The sequence below is a fragment of the Oncorhynchus gorbuscha genome, linkage group LG22 (assembly GCF_021184085.1).
Source record: "Oncorhynchus gorbuscha isolate QuinsamMale2020 ecotype Even-year linkage group LG22, OgorEven_v1.0, whole genome shotgun sequence".
NCBI lineage: Eukaryota > Metazoa > Chordata > Actinopteri > Salmoniformes > Salmonidae > Oncorhynchus > Oncorhynchus gorbuscha.
The window spans coordinates 17,923,422-17,941,319 of NC_060194.1; the positions used below are offsets into that span (position 1 = coordinate 17,923,422).

At 43.0% G+C, this 17,898-nt stretch overlaps 1 protein-coding gene across 18 annotated transcripts in view; it reads left to right on the forward strand.

Annotated features, from left to right (window-relative positions):
• Window positions 1-17,898, forward strand: part of LOC124009715 (disco-interacting protein 2 homolog C) — a 257,605-nt gene that overhangs the window by 169,100 nt on the left and 70,607 nt on the right. For 11 of the 18 annotated variants that reach the window (XM_046321805.1, XM_046321811.1, XM_046321808.1 and 8 more), the window contains 4 exons: window positions 972-1,145; window positions 13,543-13,677; window positions 16,938-17,057; window positions 17,337-17,534. In XM_046321805.1, the coding sequence (XP_046177761.1) occupies window positions 972-1,145; window positions 13,543-13,677; window positions 16,938-17,057; window positions 17,337-17,534 (627 nt within the window). The remainder of the gene's footprint in view (window positions 1-971; window positions 1,146-13,542; window positions 13,678-16,937; window positions 17,058-17,336; window positions 17,535-17,898) is intronic. The other 7 variants (XM_046321817.1, XM_046321818.1, XM_046321822.1 and 4 more) reach the window with 3 other exon arrangements.

Consider the following 17,898-nt stretch of genomic DNA (forward strand, 5'->3'; position numbering starts at 1 on the left):
GCCAGGTGGACAGCGCTCGTAGACAGTTAGGACTAGGAGACAGACCATCATAGCTAATTGGCCCTATTATGATCTACAAATGTCATACTGTGGGAGCTCCCTAAAGACAATTTAGAGAGGCATATCTGTTGACCAGAGCTTGTTGTAGGTCCATTCATACCAACAAGCACATGAGTAACTTTCTCACCAGTCCTTGGTGTTCAGAGGCGTTTCCATGACAATCAGCTTACACACATAGCTGTTTTGTTGTCACAACATGGCGTGTGTGCGTGTGTGCGTGTGCGTGTGCGTGTGTGCGTGTGCGTGTGCGTGTGCGTGTGTGTGTGTGTGTGTGTGTGTGTGTGTGTGTGTGTGTGTGTGTGTGTGTGTGTGTGTGTGTGTGTGTGTGTGTCCAACTTGACTGACTGGAGTGTATTCTAGGCCTGCTCTCTCTCTGCTAGGTGTGTTATTGAAGAGGAGGATATCCTTTCCTGTGTGTGACGGTTACGACTCTGTTTTCCTCTTCGCTCCTGTTTTGAGGCCAAAACAAACCAGCTCCCCAGTGTATGTGTGCTGGCTTTTTAAAAGGCTGAAGGAAAAGCATTTTCCATCTTCCCTTCATCCCCCTCTCCCGCCCTCCCTCCCCTCCCATTAGTGTGGTTCTGCCTGCCCGTGTAGATAAGTTGCTTTTCTCCATGCCCCTTACCGCGACCGATATCCATGGGTCCGTCCCAAATGGCACCCTATTCCCTGATTAGGTCACTACTTTTCACCAGAACCCTATGGTCCCTGGTCAAAAGTAGTGCACTATAAATGTAATAGGGGACCATTTGGGACGAAGACCGTATTTTCCATCTCTCCATATCGCTGATGCCTCTTGTGCTGAGAGACACTGACACTTCCTCCATCTGGGTGCAGTAGTGCCTTTTGTTTTGGCTCTGTGTGGTTGCCGTAGTCTGGATTTAAGGTTCTGGTTTTCCCCTCACATGCAGGGCCCATTGCTCACCTCTCTCTGAAGAGGAAAACTAGGAAGGTCCTGGGTCCTCCGGCCCCAGTCACAGTAGAGAATGGGAACACAGGTCCAGGTCCTGTGGTGCGCCGGTCCTGTGAGTTTGGATCAGGTGGATCAGAGCTCGTCTGGCAACAGCCCCCTCTGGAGAAGCAGGGTCAGTATCCCACTATCCCAGACCACCGTGCGGTGGTGCAGTCAGCGCCCCCCTGCCTTCGCCTCCCTGCCCTGCTCTGACACCAGCCCCCATTTGCTTTGTTATGATCAAGTGTGGCGTTCATTGACGAAGTGGTGTGTCCCTTGCTCTTACTACAGTTGTGTGAAAAGATGGGTGATAGAAGAGAAGTGATGCTAACCCATGGTTAGCTTTGGCTAATGAGTGCTGTGATCGCATGAAGCAGTGTGTTATACTTTCATGCTTGTGAATGAGAGCCAAGATGCTGATGGAAAATCAACAATAATATTACAGGGAAACGGTAAGGTCTGGAAAGCAGTGTATTTGACAAAAAATGGCACCCTACTTCCTATATAGTGTACTACTTGTGACCAGGGCCGACAGGGTTCTCGTCGAAGTAGTGCATATGTAGGGAATCTGGTGCTATTTGGGATGCAAAAAAAATAAATGTTGTTGCTTTCATGGCTGTGAAACATTTGTTTAAATGGTGAGAAATACATTTGTTTGCTTGGCAAGATAAGAGTGTTCAAGAATGCTTTTCATCTCTGACACAGAGCAGACGGATGGTTGCTCCAGTTACGTGGAGGTGGTGCTTGCTGCAAAATGTATTCTGTCTGCTTTTAGACACTTCTCTGCCCTCCCAATCTTCCATATGCATACAGACATTCATGTTGGCAGTGTACACTTTACAACTGAACTTTAGGCAGGTGCCACATTGTTTAGTCTGTTTAAAATGCCCTGTGCAGTTTACTTTTTGGTGCCAAAACTCTGCTGGATGCTTTAAAGAACCCACTGAACCAGCATTGAAGAATGCGTTGATTGAACCCATCTGTTATCCCATCAGTCACTATTCTGCAGGGAGAGTGAATTATTGAAATGAGTTGTTTATATCCAAACGACAAAAGAAAATAATCCCCAGGTGGAAGTAGATGGGATGTTCTGAAAACAAAGGCTTGGTCCACACTCTAATCAACTATTAGTTAACATCTGAGAACACCACAGAAACCATTAACACATTTCTGGAAGGATTCCCATTCCTAATGGAATCAAGTGTTGCCGTCTATGGTTTGCAGTTTATGCTTGCGTTCCGGGGCGATTACAGCCTATCCATACGTTGCTAGATACAGTATGGCAACGCGGCCTATGTGACGACCCATAGGGATTCCATTGCAGTACAGTGTGTACCTCTGCCCCTGCCGAGGTGTATTCCCTATCTCATTAGTATTCCTCTAGGTGTTGTGCTGTAAAGGAGAGATTCGTCAAATGAAATGTATTCGTCACACGCTGCGTAGACAACCGGTGTAGACAAACGGTGAAATGCTTACTTACTGGTCCTTTTCCAACAATGCAGAGTTAAAGATGAGGTATAAAATACAAATAGTGACACTGTGAATAATGAGTAGAAAACGACATGGCTATCTACCGGGAGTATAAAATAACAAGGCTATGTACCGGGAGTATAAAATAACAAGGCTATCTACCGGGAGTATAAAATAACAAGGCTATGTACCGGGAGTATAAAATAACAAGGCTATCTACCGGGAGTATAAAATAACAAGGCTATGTACAGGGAGTATAAAATAACAAGGCTATCTACCGGGAGTATAAAATAACAAGGCTATGTACCGGGAGTATAAAATAACATGGCTATCTACCGGGAGTATAAAATAACAAGGCTATGTACCGGGAGTATAAAATAACAAGGCTATCTACCGGGAGTATAAAATAACAAGGCTATGTACCGGGAGTATAAAATAACAAGGCTATCTACCGGGAGTATAAAATAACAAGGCTATGTACCGGGAGTATAAAATAACAAGGCTATCTACCGGGAGTATAAAATAACATGGCTATCTACCGGGAGTATAAAATAACAAGGCTATGTACCGGGAGTATAAAATAACAAGGCTATCTACCGGGAGTATAAAATAACAAGGCTATGTACCGGGAGTATAAAATAACAAGGCTATCTACCGGGAGTATAAAATAACAAGGCTATGTACCGGGAGTATAAAATAACAAGGCTATCTACCGGGAGTATAAAATAACAAGGCTATGTACCGGGAGTATAAAATAACAAGGCTATCTACCGGGAGTATAAAATAACAAGGCTATCTACCGGGAGTATAAAATAACAAGGCTATCTACCGGGAGTATAAAATAACAAGGCTATCTACCGGGAGTATAAAATAACAAGGCTATCTACCGGGAGTATAAAATAACAAGGCTATGTACCGGGAGTATAAAATAACATGGCTATGTACCGGGAGTATAAAATAACATGGCTATCTACCGGGAGTATAAAATAACAAGGCTATGTACCGGGAGTATAAAATAACATGGCTATCTACCGGGAGTATAAAATAACAAGGCTATGTACCGGGAGTATAAAATAACATGGCTATCTACCGGGAGTATAAAATAACAAGGCTATGTACCGGGAGTATAAAATAACATGGCTATGTACAGGGAGTAGAAAATAACATGGCTATGTACAGGGAGTATAAAATAACATGGCTTTGTACCGGGAGTAGAAAATAACATGGCTTTGTACCGGGAGTAGAAAATAACAAGGCTATGTACCGGGAGTATAAAATAACATGGCTATGTACAGGGAGTATAAAATAACATGGCTATCTACCGGGAGTATAAAATAACAAGGCTATCTACTGGGAGTATAAAATAACAAGGCTATCTACCGGGAGTATAAAATAACAAGGCTATGTACCGGGAGTATAAAATAACATGGCTATGTACCGGGAGTATAAAATAACATGGCTATCTACCGGGAGTATAAAATAACAAGGCTATGTACCGGGAGTATAAAATAACATGGCTATCTACCGGGAGTATAAAATAACAAGGCTATGTACCGGGAGTATAAAATAACATGGCTATCTACCGGGAGTATAAAATAACAAGGCTATGTACCGGGAGTATAAAATAACATGGCTATCTACCGGGAGTATAAAATAACAAGGCTATGTACCGGGAGTATAAAATAACATGGCTATGTACAGGGAGTAGAAAATAACATGGCTATGTACAGGGAGTATAAAATAACATGGCTTTGTACTGGGAGTAGAAAATAACATGGCTTTGTACCGGGAGTAGAAAATAACATGGCTTTGTACCGGGAGTAGAAAATAACATGGCTATATCCCGGGAGTAGAAAATAACATGGCTATGTACCGGGAGTAGAAAATAACATGGCTATGTACCGGGAGTAGAAAATAACATGGCTATGTACCGGGAGTAGAAAATAACATGGCTATGTACCGGGAGTAGAAAATAACATGGCTATATATAGGGAGTAGAAATAACATGGCTATGTACCGGGGGTAGAAAATAACATGGCTATGTACTGGGAGTAGAAAATAACATGGCTCTATATAGGGAGTAGAAAATAACGTGGCTATGTACCGGGAGTAGAAAATAATATGGCTATGTACCGGGAGTAGAAAATAACATGGCTATGTACCGGGAGTAGAAAATAACATGGCTATGTACTGGGAGTAGAAAATAACATGGCTATGTACCGGGAGTAGAAAATAACATGGCTATGTACCGGGAGTAGAAAATAACATGGCTATGTACCGGGAGTAGAAAATAACATGGCTATGTACCGGGAGTAGAAAATAACATGGCTATATACCGGGAGTAGAAAATAACATGGCTATATATAAGGGAGTAGAAAATAACGTGGCTATGTACAGGGAGTAGAAATAACATGGCTATGTACTGGGAGTAGAAAATAACATGGCTATGTACTGGGAGTAGAAAATAACATGACTATATACAGGGAGTAGAAATAACATGGGTATATATAGGGAGTAGAAAATAACATGGCTTTGTATGGGGAGTATAAAATAACATGACTATATACCGGGAGTAGAAAATAACATGGCTATATATAGGGTGTAGAAAATGACATGGCTATGTATGGGGAGTATAAAATAACATGGCTATATACCGGGAGTATAAAATAACATGGCTATGTACCGGGAGTAGAAAATAACATGGCTATGTACCGGGAGTAGAAAATAACATGGCTATGTATGGGGAGTATAAAATAACATGGCTATATATAGGGTGTAGAAAATGACATGGCTATAGGCAGGTGCCACATTGTTTTAAGTAGTCTGTTTAAAAGCCTTCCAAGCCTGGTGCAGGTCTACAATTTTGTTTCTGGTGTCCTTTGACAACTCTTTGGTCTTGGCCATAGTGGAGTTTGGAATGTGACTGAGGTTGTGGACAGATGAAAGCTGTCAAAGGACACCAGAAACAAAATTGTAGACCTGCACCAGGCTGGGAAGACTGGAATAGGTAATAGGCAATAGGTAAGCAGCTTGGTTTGAAGAAATCAACTGTGGGAACAATTATTAGGAAATGGAAGACATACAAGACCACTGATAATCTTCCTCGATCTGGGGCTCCACGCAAGATCTCACCCCGTGGGGTCAAAATTATCACAAGAACGATGAGCAAAAATCCCAGAACCACACGGGGGGGACCTAGTGAATGACCTGCAGAGAGCTGGGACCAAAGTAACAAAGCCTACCATCAGTAACACACTACGCCGCCAGGGACTCAAATCCTGCAGTGCCAGACATGTCCCCCTGCTTAAGTCAGTACATGTCCAGGCCCGTCTGAAGTTTGCTAAAGAGCATTTGGATGATCCAGAAGAAGATTGGGAGAATGTCATCTGGTCAGATGAAACCAAAATATTACTTTTTGGTAAAACCTCAACTCGTCGTGTTTGGAGGACAAATGCTGAGTTGCATCCAAAGAACACCATACCTACTGTGAAGCATGGGGGTGGAAACATCATGCTTTGGGGCTGTTTTTCTGCAAAGGGACCAGGACGACTGATCCGTGTAAAGGAAAGAATGAATGGGGCCATGTATCGTGAGATTTTGAGTGAAAACCTCCTTCCATCAGCAAGGGCATTGAAGATGAAACGTGGCTGGGTCTTTCAGCATGACAATGATCCCAAACACACCGCCCGGGCAAAGAAAGAGTGGCTTCGTAAGAAGAATTTCAAGGTCCTGGAGTTGCCTAGCCATTCTCCAGATCTCAACCCCATAGACAATAATTGGGGGGAATTGAAAGTCCGTGTTGCCCAGCAACAGCCCCAAAACATCACTGCTCTAGAGGAGATCTGCATGGAGGAATGGGCCAAAATACAAGCAATAGTATGTGAACCTTGTGAAGACTTACAGAAAACGTTTGACCTCTGTCATCGCCAACAAAGGGTATATAACAAAAGTATTGAGATAAACATTTGTTATTGACCAAATACTTATTTTCCACCATAATTTGCAAATAAATTCATTAAAAATCCTACGTGTGACTATGTGATTTTCTGGATTTTTTCTTCTCATTTTGTCTGTCAGAGTTGAAGTGTACCTAATGATGAAAATTACAGGCCTCATCTTTTTAAGTGGGAGAACTTGCACAATTGGTGGCTGACTAAATACTTTTTTGCCCCACTGTACATATTACCTCAACACCGGTGGCCCCGCACATTGACACATTGACTCTGTACCGGTACCCCCTATATATAGCCCCGCTATTGTTATTTACTGCTGCTCTTTAATTGTTACTCTTATCTCTTACTTTGTTTTAGGTATTTTCTTAACTGCGTTGTTGGTGAAGGGCTTGTAAGTAAGCATTTCACTGTAATGTCTACACCTGTTGTATTCGGCACGCGACAAATACAATTTTATTTGATATGGAGTGGAAAACAACATTGCTATATACAGGGAGTACCAGTACTGAGTCCATGTGCATGGGAACAATGTAATTGAGGTAACTATATAGTGTACAGTCGTGGCCAAAAGTTTTAGGAATGACACAAATATTAATTTTCACAAGTCTGCTGCCTCAGTTTGTATGATGGTAATTTGCATACACTCCAGAATGTTATGAAGAGTGATCAGATAAATTGCAATTCATTGCAAAGTCCCTCTTTGTCATGCAAATGAACTGAATCCCCCAAAAACATTTCCACTGCATTTCAGCCCTGCCACAAAAGGACCACTTGACATCATGTCAGCGATTCTCTCGTTAACCTCTCTATGATATGTGGGAAGCTAGCGTCCCACCTCGACAACAGCCAGTGAAATTGCAGGGCGCCAAATTCAAACAACAGAAATCTCATAATTAAAATTCCTCAAACATAGAAGTATTATACACCATTTTAAAGATAAACTTCTTGTTAATTCAGCCAGTGTCAGATTTCAAAAAGGCTTTACGGCGAAAGCACACTTTGCGATTATGTTAGGCCAGCGCCTAGCCACAGAATATATATATATATATATGCCATTTAGCAGACGCTTTTATCCAAAGCGACTTACAGTCATGTGTGCATACATTCTACGTATGGGTGGTCCCGGGGATCGAACCCACTACCCTGGCGTTACAAGCACCATGCTCTACCAACTGAGCTACAGGACCACCACAGAAAACCATGCAGCCATTTTCCAACCAAGGAGAGGTGTCGCAAAAGTCAGAAATAGCGTTAGAATTAATCATTTACCTTTTGATCTTCATCTGATGGCACTCCCAGGGCTCCATGTTAGACAATAAATGTTTGTTTTGTTCGATAAAGTTTATCTTTATGTCCAAATACCCCCCTTTATGTTCGCATTTAGTCCAGTAAGTCCAAATGAAAAGTCAAAAAAAGTTCCATTCCAGTTTGTAGAAACATGTCAAACGATGTATATAATCAATCTTTAGGATGTTTTTATCATAAATCTTCAATCATATTCCAACCGGACTATTCCTTTGTCTTTAGAAATGAAAGGGAATGGAGCTCGTGGAGATCACTCTGTCATGCTGATTGAGTTCGAATAACAGACTGGAAGCTTCAAAAGGAGGGTGGTGCTTGGAATCATTGTTCTTCCTCTGTCAACCACAGTTACCTGCAAGGAAACACGTGCCGTCATTGCTTTGCACAAAAAGGGCTTCACAGGCAAGGATATTGCTGCCAGTAAGATTGCACCTAAATCAACCATCAAGAAGTGGAGTGGTTCAATTGTTGTGAAGAAGGCTTCAGGGCGCCCAAGAAAGTCCAGCAAGCTCCAGGACCGTCTCCTAAAGTTGATTCAGCTGCGGAATCTGGGCACCACCAGTACAGAGCTTGCTCAGCAATGGCAGCAGGCAGGTGTGAGTGTATCTGCACGCACAGTGAGGCAAATACTTTTGGAGGTAGGCCTGGTGTCAAGAAGGGCAGCAAAGAAGCCACTTCTCTCCAGGAAAAACATCAGGGACAGACTGATATTCTGCAAGAAGTACAGGGATTGGACTGCTGAGGACTGGGGTAAAGTAATTTTCTCTGAATCCCCTTTCTGATTGTTTGGGGCATCTGGAAAAAAGCTTGTCCGGAGAAGACAAGGTGAGTGCTACCATCAGTCCTGTGTCATGCCAACAGTAAAGCATCCTGAGACCATGTGTGGGGTTGCTTTTCAGCCAAGGGAGTGGGCTCACTCCCAATTTTGCCTAAGAACACAGCCATGAATAAAGAATGATACCAACACATCCTCTGAGAGCCACGTAGAATGTATGCACACATGACTGTAAGTCGCTTTGGATAAAAGCGTCTGCTAAATGGCATATATTACTTCTCCCAACCATCCAGGAACAATTTGGCGACGAACAATGCCTTTTCCAGCATGATGGAGCACCTTGCCATAAGGCAAAAGTGATAACTAAGTGGCTCGGGAAACAAAACATCGATTTCTTGGGGGGTCCATGGCCAGGAAACTCTCCAGACCTTAATCCCATTGAGAACTCGTGGTCAAATCCTCAAGAGGCAGGTGGACAAACTCCAAGAATTGATTATGCAAGAATGGGCTGCCATCATTCAGAATCTGTCCCAGAAGTTAATTGACAGCATGCCAGGACGGATTGCAGAGTTCTTGAAAAAGAAGGGTCACCACTACAAATATTGACTCTTTGCATCAACTTCATGTAATTGTCAATAAAAGCCTTTACAAGTGTCAATTATACTTCAGTATTCCGTAGTAACATCTGACAAAAATATCTAAAGACACTGATGCAGGAAACTTTGAAAATTAAAATGTGTGTCATTCTCAACTTTTGGCCACGACTGTACATATAGGTAGGGGTAAACTTACTAGCAGCAGCTAATGTGCTGAAAGTGTGCGCGTGGCATCAGTGTGTGTGTGTTGGTGTCAGTATGTGTGGGTATAGTCCAGTGTGTGTGTGTGTGTGCATAGTCAGTGCATGCGAGTTAGTGCATAAAAGGGTCAGCGCAGGTTGTCTGGGTAGCCATTTTATTAGATATTTAGCAGTCTTATTTATCAGTCTCATACCTTGTGTTTAGAAGCTGTTCAGGGTCGTGTTGGTTCCAGACATTGGTACTGCTTGCCATGTGGTAGCAGCGAGAAACGTCTGTTGCTGGGATGGCTAGACTTAAAAAAAAAAAAAAACATTTGGGCCTTCCTCTGACACCGCCTGGTATAGAGGTCCTGGATGGCATGGAGCTCGGCCCAAGTTATGTACTGGGCCATACACACTACCCTCTGTAGCGCCTTGTGGACAGATGCCCAGCAGTTGCCATACCAAGTGGTGATGCAGCCAGTCAAGATGCTCCCGATGGTGCAGCTGTAAAACTTTGAGGATCTGAGGCCCATGACAAATCTTTTCAGCCTCCTGAGGGGGAAGAGGCGTTGTCGTGCCCTCTTCACGACTGTGTTGGTGTGTGTGGACCATGATAGATCCTTAGTGATGTGGACACCGAGGAACTTGAAGCTCTCGACCCGCTCAACAACAGCCCCGTCGATATGAATGGGGTTGCACTTGGCCCTCCGTTTCCTTTAGTCCACGATCAGCTCCTTTGTCTTACTGACATTGAGGGGGATCAGGCCCTCATCGCTGTCAGGGATCAGGGCTACCGCCATTATGGCGTCTGCAAACTTCATGATGGTGTTGGAGTCATGTATTCGTGGGTGAACAGGGAGTACAGTAAGGGACTAAGCATGCACTCCTGAGGGTACGCCAGGCGGATGTGTTGTTGCCTACCCTCGCCACCTGGGAGAGGCCCATCAGGAAGTCAATGATCCAGTTGCAGAGGGAGGTGTTTAGTCCCAGGGTCCTTATCGTAGTGATGAGCTTTGAGGGCACTATGGTGTTGAACGCTGAGCTGTAGTAAATGAACTGCATTCTCATGTATGTATTCATTTTGTCCAGGTGGGAAAGGGCAGTGAGGAGTGCAATCGAGATTGCATCATCTGTGGATTTGTTGGAGAGGTATGTGAATTGGACTGGGTCCAGGGTTTCTGGGATGATTGTGTTGCTGTTGCTCGATCTGTGTCGCGCCCGCTCTCTGTGTCGCGCTCCGTGTGTGGCGGCCTCGCTTGCTCTCGCTGCCTGGCACTCGCACAGCTCTGAAGGCATTAGGAATATGACTCTCACACATTAGCACTGTGTTGAAGTTATATATTTATTTACAGTAGTCTTTTCGCCGGTTACATAAGCAGCTATTGGCTGATTCTAGGGAGTGGGGTAGGGAGGGTGAGCGACTAAGTGGGGGCGGCAGTGATGTTGTCCTTGGTCTGACATTGTCAATATGAGTCTTGTTTAATCTAGCGAGGTCTGGAGCCCTCCACCTATCCCATTAATCTAACCTCACACTTGTGGTCTCAAATGGCACCCTGTTCACTATGTTGCTCATAGGACTCTGTGGTCAAAAGTAGTGCACTATATAAGGAATAGGGTGCCATATGAGACATAGCCTATACATTGTGGAAGGTGAGATGATTGTGTGATGACACATTCTATTTTCATAAATTTGTAGATGTGAAGTTTTGGGAAGCTCTTATCCCATTGGCCTATATAGGCATATTAAACGTCATGATGAATTGTCACTGAAAAGAAGATTCCTCATTGCAGACAGTATGATGGTCTGAATGAGATTGCTCTGACTTATATCTGATTACCAGCTCTTATAGATAAGTGCTATGTGTGCTAGCTAGTGTTTCATCCACTTTAGCGTATGTATGGTCCTTGACTGGGGATGGAGTGTTTTGCCGTGGAAAGAGACTGAGTACTGGGAATGTTAAGGAAAGACAGCGAGGGACCTCATTGAAATTCCTTGTGGTTTCTCCCCCCAAATGGTGTCTGGAATTATATTACACGCTCATCCACTTCAGTTGGAGTCCAAATCTAGCAGGGAGAGGAAGTAACGTCTGATGCTTTTTTACATTGTCCTGTCAGTATGATGGGAGAAAACAACATGAGTTCACGGCTACTATACGATGGTTACAAGATTATCGTGAAGCCGACAATTATGGATGAAGACCGTCATGAAAATATATATATATATATATATTTTGTGTAAAATAAGTGACACAAACAGCTGTCTGAAAACCAGACGGCCAAGCCATTGTGCGGTTGAGTCCGTTTCCACGGTGAAACAAAATCTTTACAACGCGATGACGTTGCGGTCATTTGGCTGATCAATAACTGTCATCTGAAATTCCATGACCGTCACAGCCCTTTTCACGGCATGATTAGACTTTCAACAACCTCTGCCTCTTGACACAATCTGAAATGAAATACAAGTCGAGGAGTGAGAGAGAGAAATGTAGATATTTTTTCACATTGAAAGATAATGTCACACGTGGGAAGTCTCAGTGAGAGCAGGAGAGGTAGAAGCGCTGCATTAATTATGTAATATTGAAGCATTTGGAGGAATTATGTTATGGCCAGGGGATTGAAGAGTGGGCGGTGATGATTACAAACATATTTCCATGAAGTCCATCAAATCTCCTGCAGCTCCAGTACTGGATTTAAAGGGGCAATCTGGGATTGCCCCTTTAAAACTGAAAAATATTAGACTGAAGAATATAACTTATAAAATACCTTTTTAATGATCGTGAGCTTAGTTACATTTTCTTCCCTCATCAGAGGCCAAAATATAAACTTGTTTTACCTTTGCCTCAGCTGTTTCCCAAAAAAGTGTGTGTGTGTGTGTGTGTGTGTGTGTGTGTGTGTGTGTGTGTGTGTGTGTGTGTGTGTGTGTGTGTGTGTGTGTGTGTGTGTGTGTGTGTGTGTGTGTGTGTGTGTGTGTGTGTGTGTGTGTGTGTGTGTGTGTGTGTGTGTGTGTGTGTGAGAGTGTTTTGTTTTGTTTTAATCCCAGCTCAGTGGCAGGTAGCATAGAGGTTAAGAGCGTTGGGTCAGTAGCTGAAAGGTCACTGGTTCGAATCTCTGTGCTGACTAGCTGAAAAATCTCTGTGCATCTTGAGCAAGGCACTTAACCCTAATTGCTCCTTTAAGTTGCTCTGGATAAGAGCATCTAATAAATTATGAATTTTTTTTTTTTTTTTAAATACAATACATTTCGATCAACCCTTTAATCAATATCTGACTGAAGGAGAGGCTGGTGGCCTGGGAATGAGACATTTGACTATCAGCTTGGTGACTCATACATGGACAACTTAATACACAGCATTAGTTTGTTTGACTTTGTTGTCATAGTTATATATTTGTATTAGTTAGTGTGGTCCCACACATTCAGTCTTACGTACTCATCACATAGAAATGTGCGTAGCAGAGATGTATGAGACACTATAGGGCTAGTAAAGTTCGCAATATCTTGACTTAGACTGATTTTGTATGTGAGTTACAATGGCTGTGCCACGTGGCCACACGATTAAGATGATATTTTCATCAGAATAAAATAGATTTTGGGTCATTGCAGAGGTACTTCCCTCTCGTGGAGTGGATGGACTTCGGGGTGTTCACTATCTCATCTTCAAACACCACTAATCTGTTTTCAAAGGAAAACTAACTAGAGGGCTCGTAAAAATGCAAATGAGGTGACATGAAACACTTTCAGTGCGATATCATAACGGATCATATTGGTAAGGGCTGAGGACTATGGCACTATGGAAGTGCCAAGATAAACACAGCAGCATTGTAAACATTTCCTTCCTTGAGTTAACCGTAGTCTACCTCTGTCTATTCTCCACCTGGGGACACCTGTTTGCATGTGCCTCCTGACCTGACTAGACTAACCCTTGTGTCCTACCGTCTGTCTGTTTCTCGGTCTGTCTGTGTGCTCACGGACCGCTGCCCGCTGCCTCATCCTGTCCTCGGTTGGGTGCGTCCAAAATGGCACCCTTTTCCCTCTATAGTGCACTGCTTTTTACCAGGGTCAATACATATATGGTATGTATGAGCGGTGGTCAAAGGGCGTGCACTATATAGGTGCCAGACTCAGCCCCTCCCACCCCCACTGATATGCTGGCTTGGCTTGTGGCCTGCTGTGGCCCTTGGTTAGCTATAGGGCTGAGGGCTGGGGGGTCTAACAGTAACAGGCTTCCTTCACCTTGCCTCTCCTCACGTCCAGAGAACCACTCTGCCCCTCCAGATGTCACCAGCTACACCACAGACTCCATACAGGTGGAGAGACCCCAGGGCTCCACCACAACATCCAGGTCCACGCCCAAATATGGTAATGCAGAGCTCATGGAGACCGGAGATGGTGAGTGCATAGAGGGGTTGGGGTTTTTTGTGCGTATGTGTGTGTGATCGTGACCTATATTTGTTTTCATGGTGCTTGTCTTTACAGTGATGTGTATGTTTGGGTCATGTTTGTACCCACTCCCCTACGTGGTGATTTGGACAGTGAAGCTAAAACAAATTTGCCTCTCTACTCCAGCATTTTAGATTTGAGCTCAAATGCTTTATATTAGGCAACAGTACTAATAGCAGGGGAGGTTAGCATTTTTGTGTGGGTATTTTATTTATGCCTCGAACTTTCTCACTCAACATTATTCACAATTCATTCAGGATTTACCTGTAATCATGGTCACATTCATGTAGAAGTGTTCAGCAGCATATTCTAGTCTTATTTACAATAATGTGACTCCAAAATGACACATGATTTGCCATTCATTTCTAATGGGCACAACATCATCTGAAACACAACCAAAATAAAAGGCAAATGCATTCAACAACTCTGCAGCGTCTCAAGCTTGATGTCATTGCCTGCTAGGAATATGGGACCAAATACTGCACTTTAAACAAAATGCACTAAGGGAATTTGTCTCATGACTTATGAACCCTTCAAATGAGGGGACTAAATACAAAAGTGCTTTAATTTCTAAACGGTAAAACAGATATGTATGAACATACCCTCAAATAAAAGGTAGCTTCCTTTCTGTACTGTATTGAGACAAATATATATTTTATTTTGTTTTGAAGTGTTTGTGTCGTGGTGTTTATGTCATTTGGTTATGATGACACTGTTTTGGGAGAAACGTGAAAGGAAAAACGAGAGCCGATTTTTAAATGTTTTACTTATGCCTCTTATGATTCAATACTGTGAATGGGATGACACAAGAGTCAATCTTTTCATCATCTATGATTGGATTTTTGACATTTGACATCACAGAACTGTTCAGTTAGATCTGCAGCAGACACCCGGAATTACTTCAGTAGGAGCAGTAAAACTCTGTCTCCTCTTAACAGATGCGTCACTCACTTATCTTCATTTTCACTCCTCTTTGAGCACATCACTTTTGATGGCTTACCTTTTGGAAGCTTTCTTTGACACACGTGAGGGGAATGAAATCCTTAGGGGATGTGAGTAGAATAGAACGCATCTAATGTGGACCCAAAGTGGATTCTGACGTTTTGTTCTGAATGCGCTCCAGTCAGATGACGGAGTATGCCAATATGGGAGTCTCTCCGCTATTTTCATTTGTTCTCCTGAGGCATGCAGCATCGTCACAGACTAATCTGTTTATCAGATGCTCCAATCAATAGTGCTGAGGAATAGATTTGTTGAGCGCACAGCGCGCACGTCGTCGAGAGTCTGCTTGATAGATCAAGTGCCAAGCTTCACGGATTGGGCTGACTGGCTCAGGGAGGTTCTGAAAAGAACTGTCTGTCTCAACTTCTGTAGCAAGGCCAAACTTGTGATTAGAGATTTAAAATGTTTGTTTGTTGTGCTACTTACTTGTTTTTTGGGGCGACGCACAATTGGTCTAGCGTCGTCCGGGACGGTAGGGGTATCCTTGTCTCATCGCACCAGCGACTCCTGTGGCAGGCCGGGCGCAGTGCGCGCTAACAAAGGTTGCCAGGTGCATGGTGTTTCCTCCGACACATTGGTGCTGCTGGTTTCCGGGTTGGATGCGTGCTGTGTTAAGAAGCAGTGCGGCTTGGTTGGGTTGTGTATCGGAGGACGTATGACTTTCAACCTTCGTCTCTCCCGAGCCCATACGGGAGTTGTGGCGATGAGACAAGGTAGTAGCTACTAGACAATTGGATACCACGAAATTGGGGAGAAAACGGGGTAAAAATAATAATAATATATATTTTTTAAAGAAAGTGAGTTTATGGACCTGAATGCCAAAACATTCAAGAGATGGTGTTAACGTTGACTCATTCTGCATACCCCAGACATCGATGTCTTCATCACTGGAAAATAGAACCCGTTGAGATTGATATCATTTAAAAGCTTCCAAACAGGATGGTAAAACAGTTCTGTATTTTCTTTTCTTAAATGTCAATCTAAAACACGTAATGTAGATGCGAAAAAAAATATATATGTTGTAGCTTAAACCCTATTTGATATCATCGTCGGTTGAGAGACAACATACTCTTGAATACAGGGTGGGTGTCATGTTTTGGCTGATAAATGTACTGAAATTGGAATAACATTGAAACCTCAACTTTGAAGTGGTACCACCAAGATGGTAGGAGGTCCACAAATCAGTGAATGTTGACTTGAAATGGAATATCAGATTTAAATCAATCCTCCATATGAAACCTATTGAGATCATAGAAATATAGATACTAGATTAGAGATGACCATTTTTTAGTTGTGGTAGTAATTAGAAGTGAAAATTTCAATTAATTGAATTTCAATTTCAATGGTGTAGCAACTATATTGAGGTGGTCTAAAGGGATATTAAAAGTTAATTTATATGATTAAAATGCCACTTACCCTCTTTATTTTTTTTTTTAACTCTGATGTAAATTAGGGTTTAAGCTAGAACATATACAAACAAGTTTCTATAAAAAAATGTCTCATGGTATGGTGGGGTATGCAAAATGGGTCAACTTTAAACACCTTTATCTCCTGAATGTTTTTGCATTCGGCTCCAAAAAGTAACTTTCTGACAACTTCTACCATGGGCAAACATGTAATGAAAGTTTTTTTTGTTTAAATCTGAAGGGATGCTGTCAAAGCGATTTACATGTGTGTGTGTGCTCCACTTTTCCCTCCCTCAGTCTTTGTGGTGTGTTGAGTGCCATGAGAAGTGTCATTGGAGAGAAATGGCGGTAAATGTTGTCATTGGAGAGAAATTGCTAGTGGATAGTGTCATTGGAACAAAAACAGATGATTGAAACAGGGACAGCTCTGCTATATGCAGTAGAACACTGGTTCCAAACCAAGGGTACTAGGACCCCTGGGGGTACGTGGCCTATCCACAGGGGGTGCTTGAAGACCCATGAAACCATAGGCTTACTGGTGAAATGAACAAGAGAGCACTTCAGGGTTACTCTGGGCAGAGGAGGATTCAGTTGGTGGCACAGTAAGAGAAAGAGGTTGGGAACCACTGCTGTAGAGAAGACGCTTTGCATATTACCCATTGACGTGTGGCTGTCTCGTCTCAGAATGCCCTAAAGTGACAAGACTAGGAGAAGTGGCCATGCTAGTCCAATTAGACATACAGAAGTTTCCATGAAGTATTGAAGTTTTATATGTGTAGTGAACTGTGTTAACCCCTACAGGCGTTCCAGTAGGTGGCCGAGTGTCAGCCAAGATCCAACAGCTAGTCAACACGTTGAAGAGACCCAAACGACCTCCCTTAAGAGAATTCTTCGTTGACGACTTCGAAGAACTCCTGGAGGGTAAGAGGGCCTACTTATTCAACATGGTGACTTCAAAGACAAATCCTTTGATTGGTTGATTTCTGAATGGGTTTAGTTTAGTGTGTTGGTTGTTTAGCATTATTACAGGTTCTTATTGTTATTAAATCATCTCAAACTGTGTCTCAAATGACAGCCTATTCTCTATATAGGGGCCCTGGTCAAAAGTAGTGCACTATGTAGGGATTAGGCTGTAATTAAGGATGTTTTTGGGATTATTTTGCAGCTATAACATAAATGATTGTGTTGCTCATGCTCCAGTCCAACAGCCAGACCCCAACCAGCCCAAAGCGGAGGGGGCTCAGATGCTGGCGATGAGGGGGGAGCAGCTAGGGGTGGTCACTAACTGGCCCCTGTCGCTGGAGGCTGCCCTGCAGAGGTGGGGCACCATCTCTCCCAAAGCTCCATGCCTCACCACTATGGACACCAACGGAAAACCACTGTACATTTTAACCTACGGTAAGGACTCTTGTATATACTTCCAATGACTATGCTACACAGTATACTTGCAATGACTGTGCTATGTGGTTGTTTTACCTACCTGTTGAATTTACTGACTCTTAGTCAGTAAATTTAGTCACTCTTGTTAAGAGTCTGCTCAAATTATGTCAATGTACTCGTCACAAGGATTGACTCGGGACAGCACGAGCGCTATTGAAACATTTCAGACAACTTACTAGAGAATATACTAAAAAGCAACGGGGGCTGTATAACAGTGGAGAGTGTGCTCATCTATAACGTAGAACTGTAGCTTGCCTTGCATAATGATACCATGACCCAGACATGCAGGACTGATGCAGCACCACTGTTATGTTAATGACCC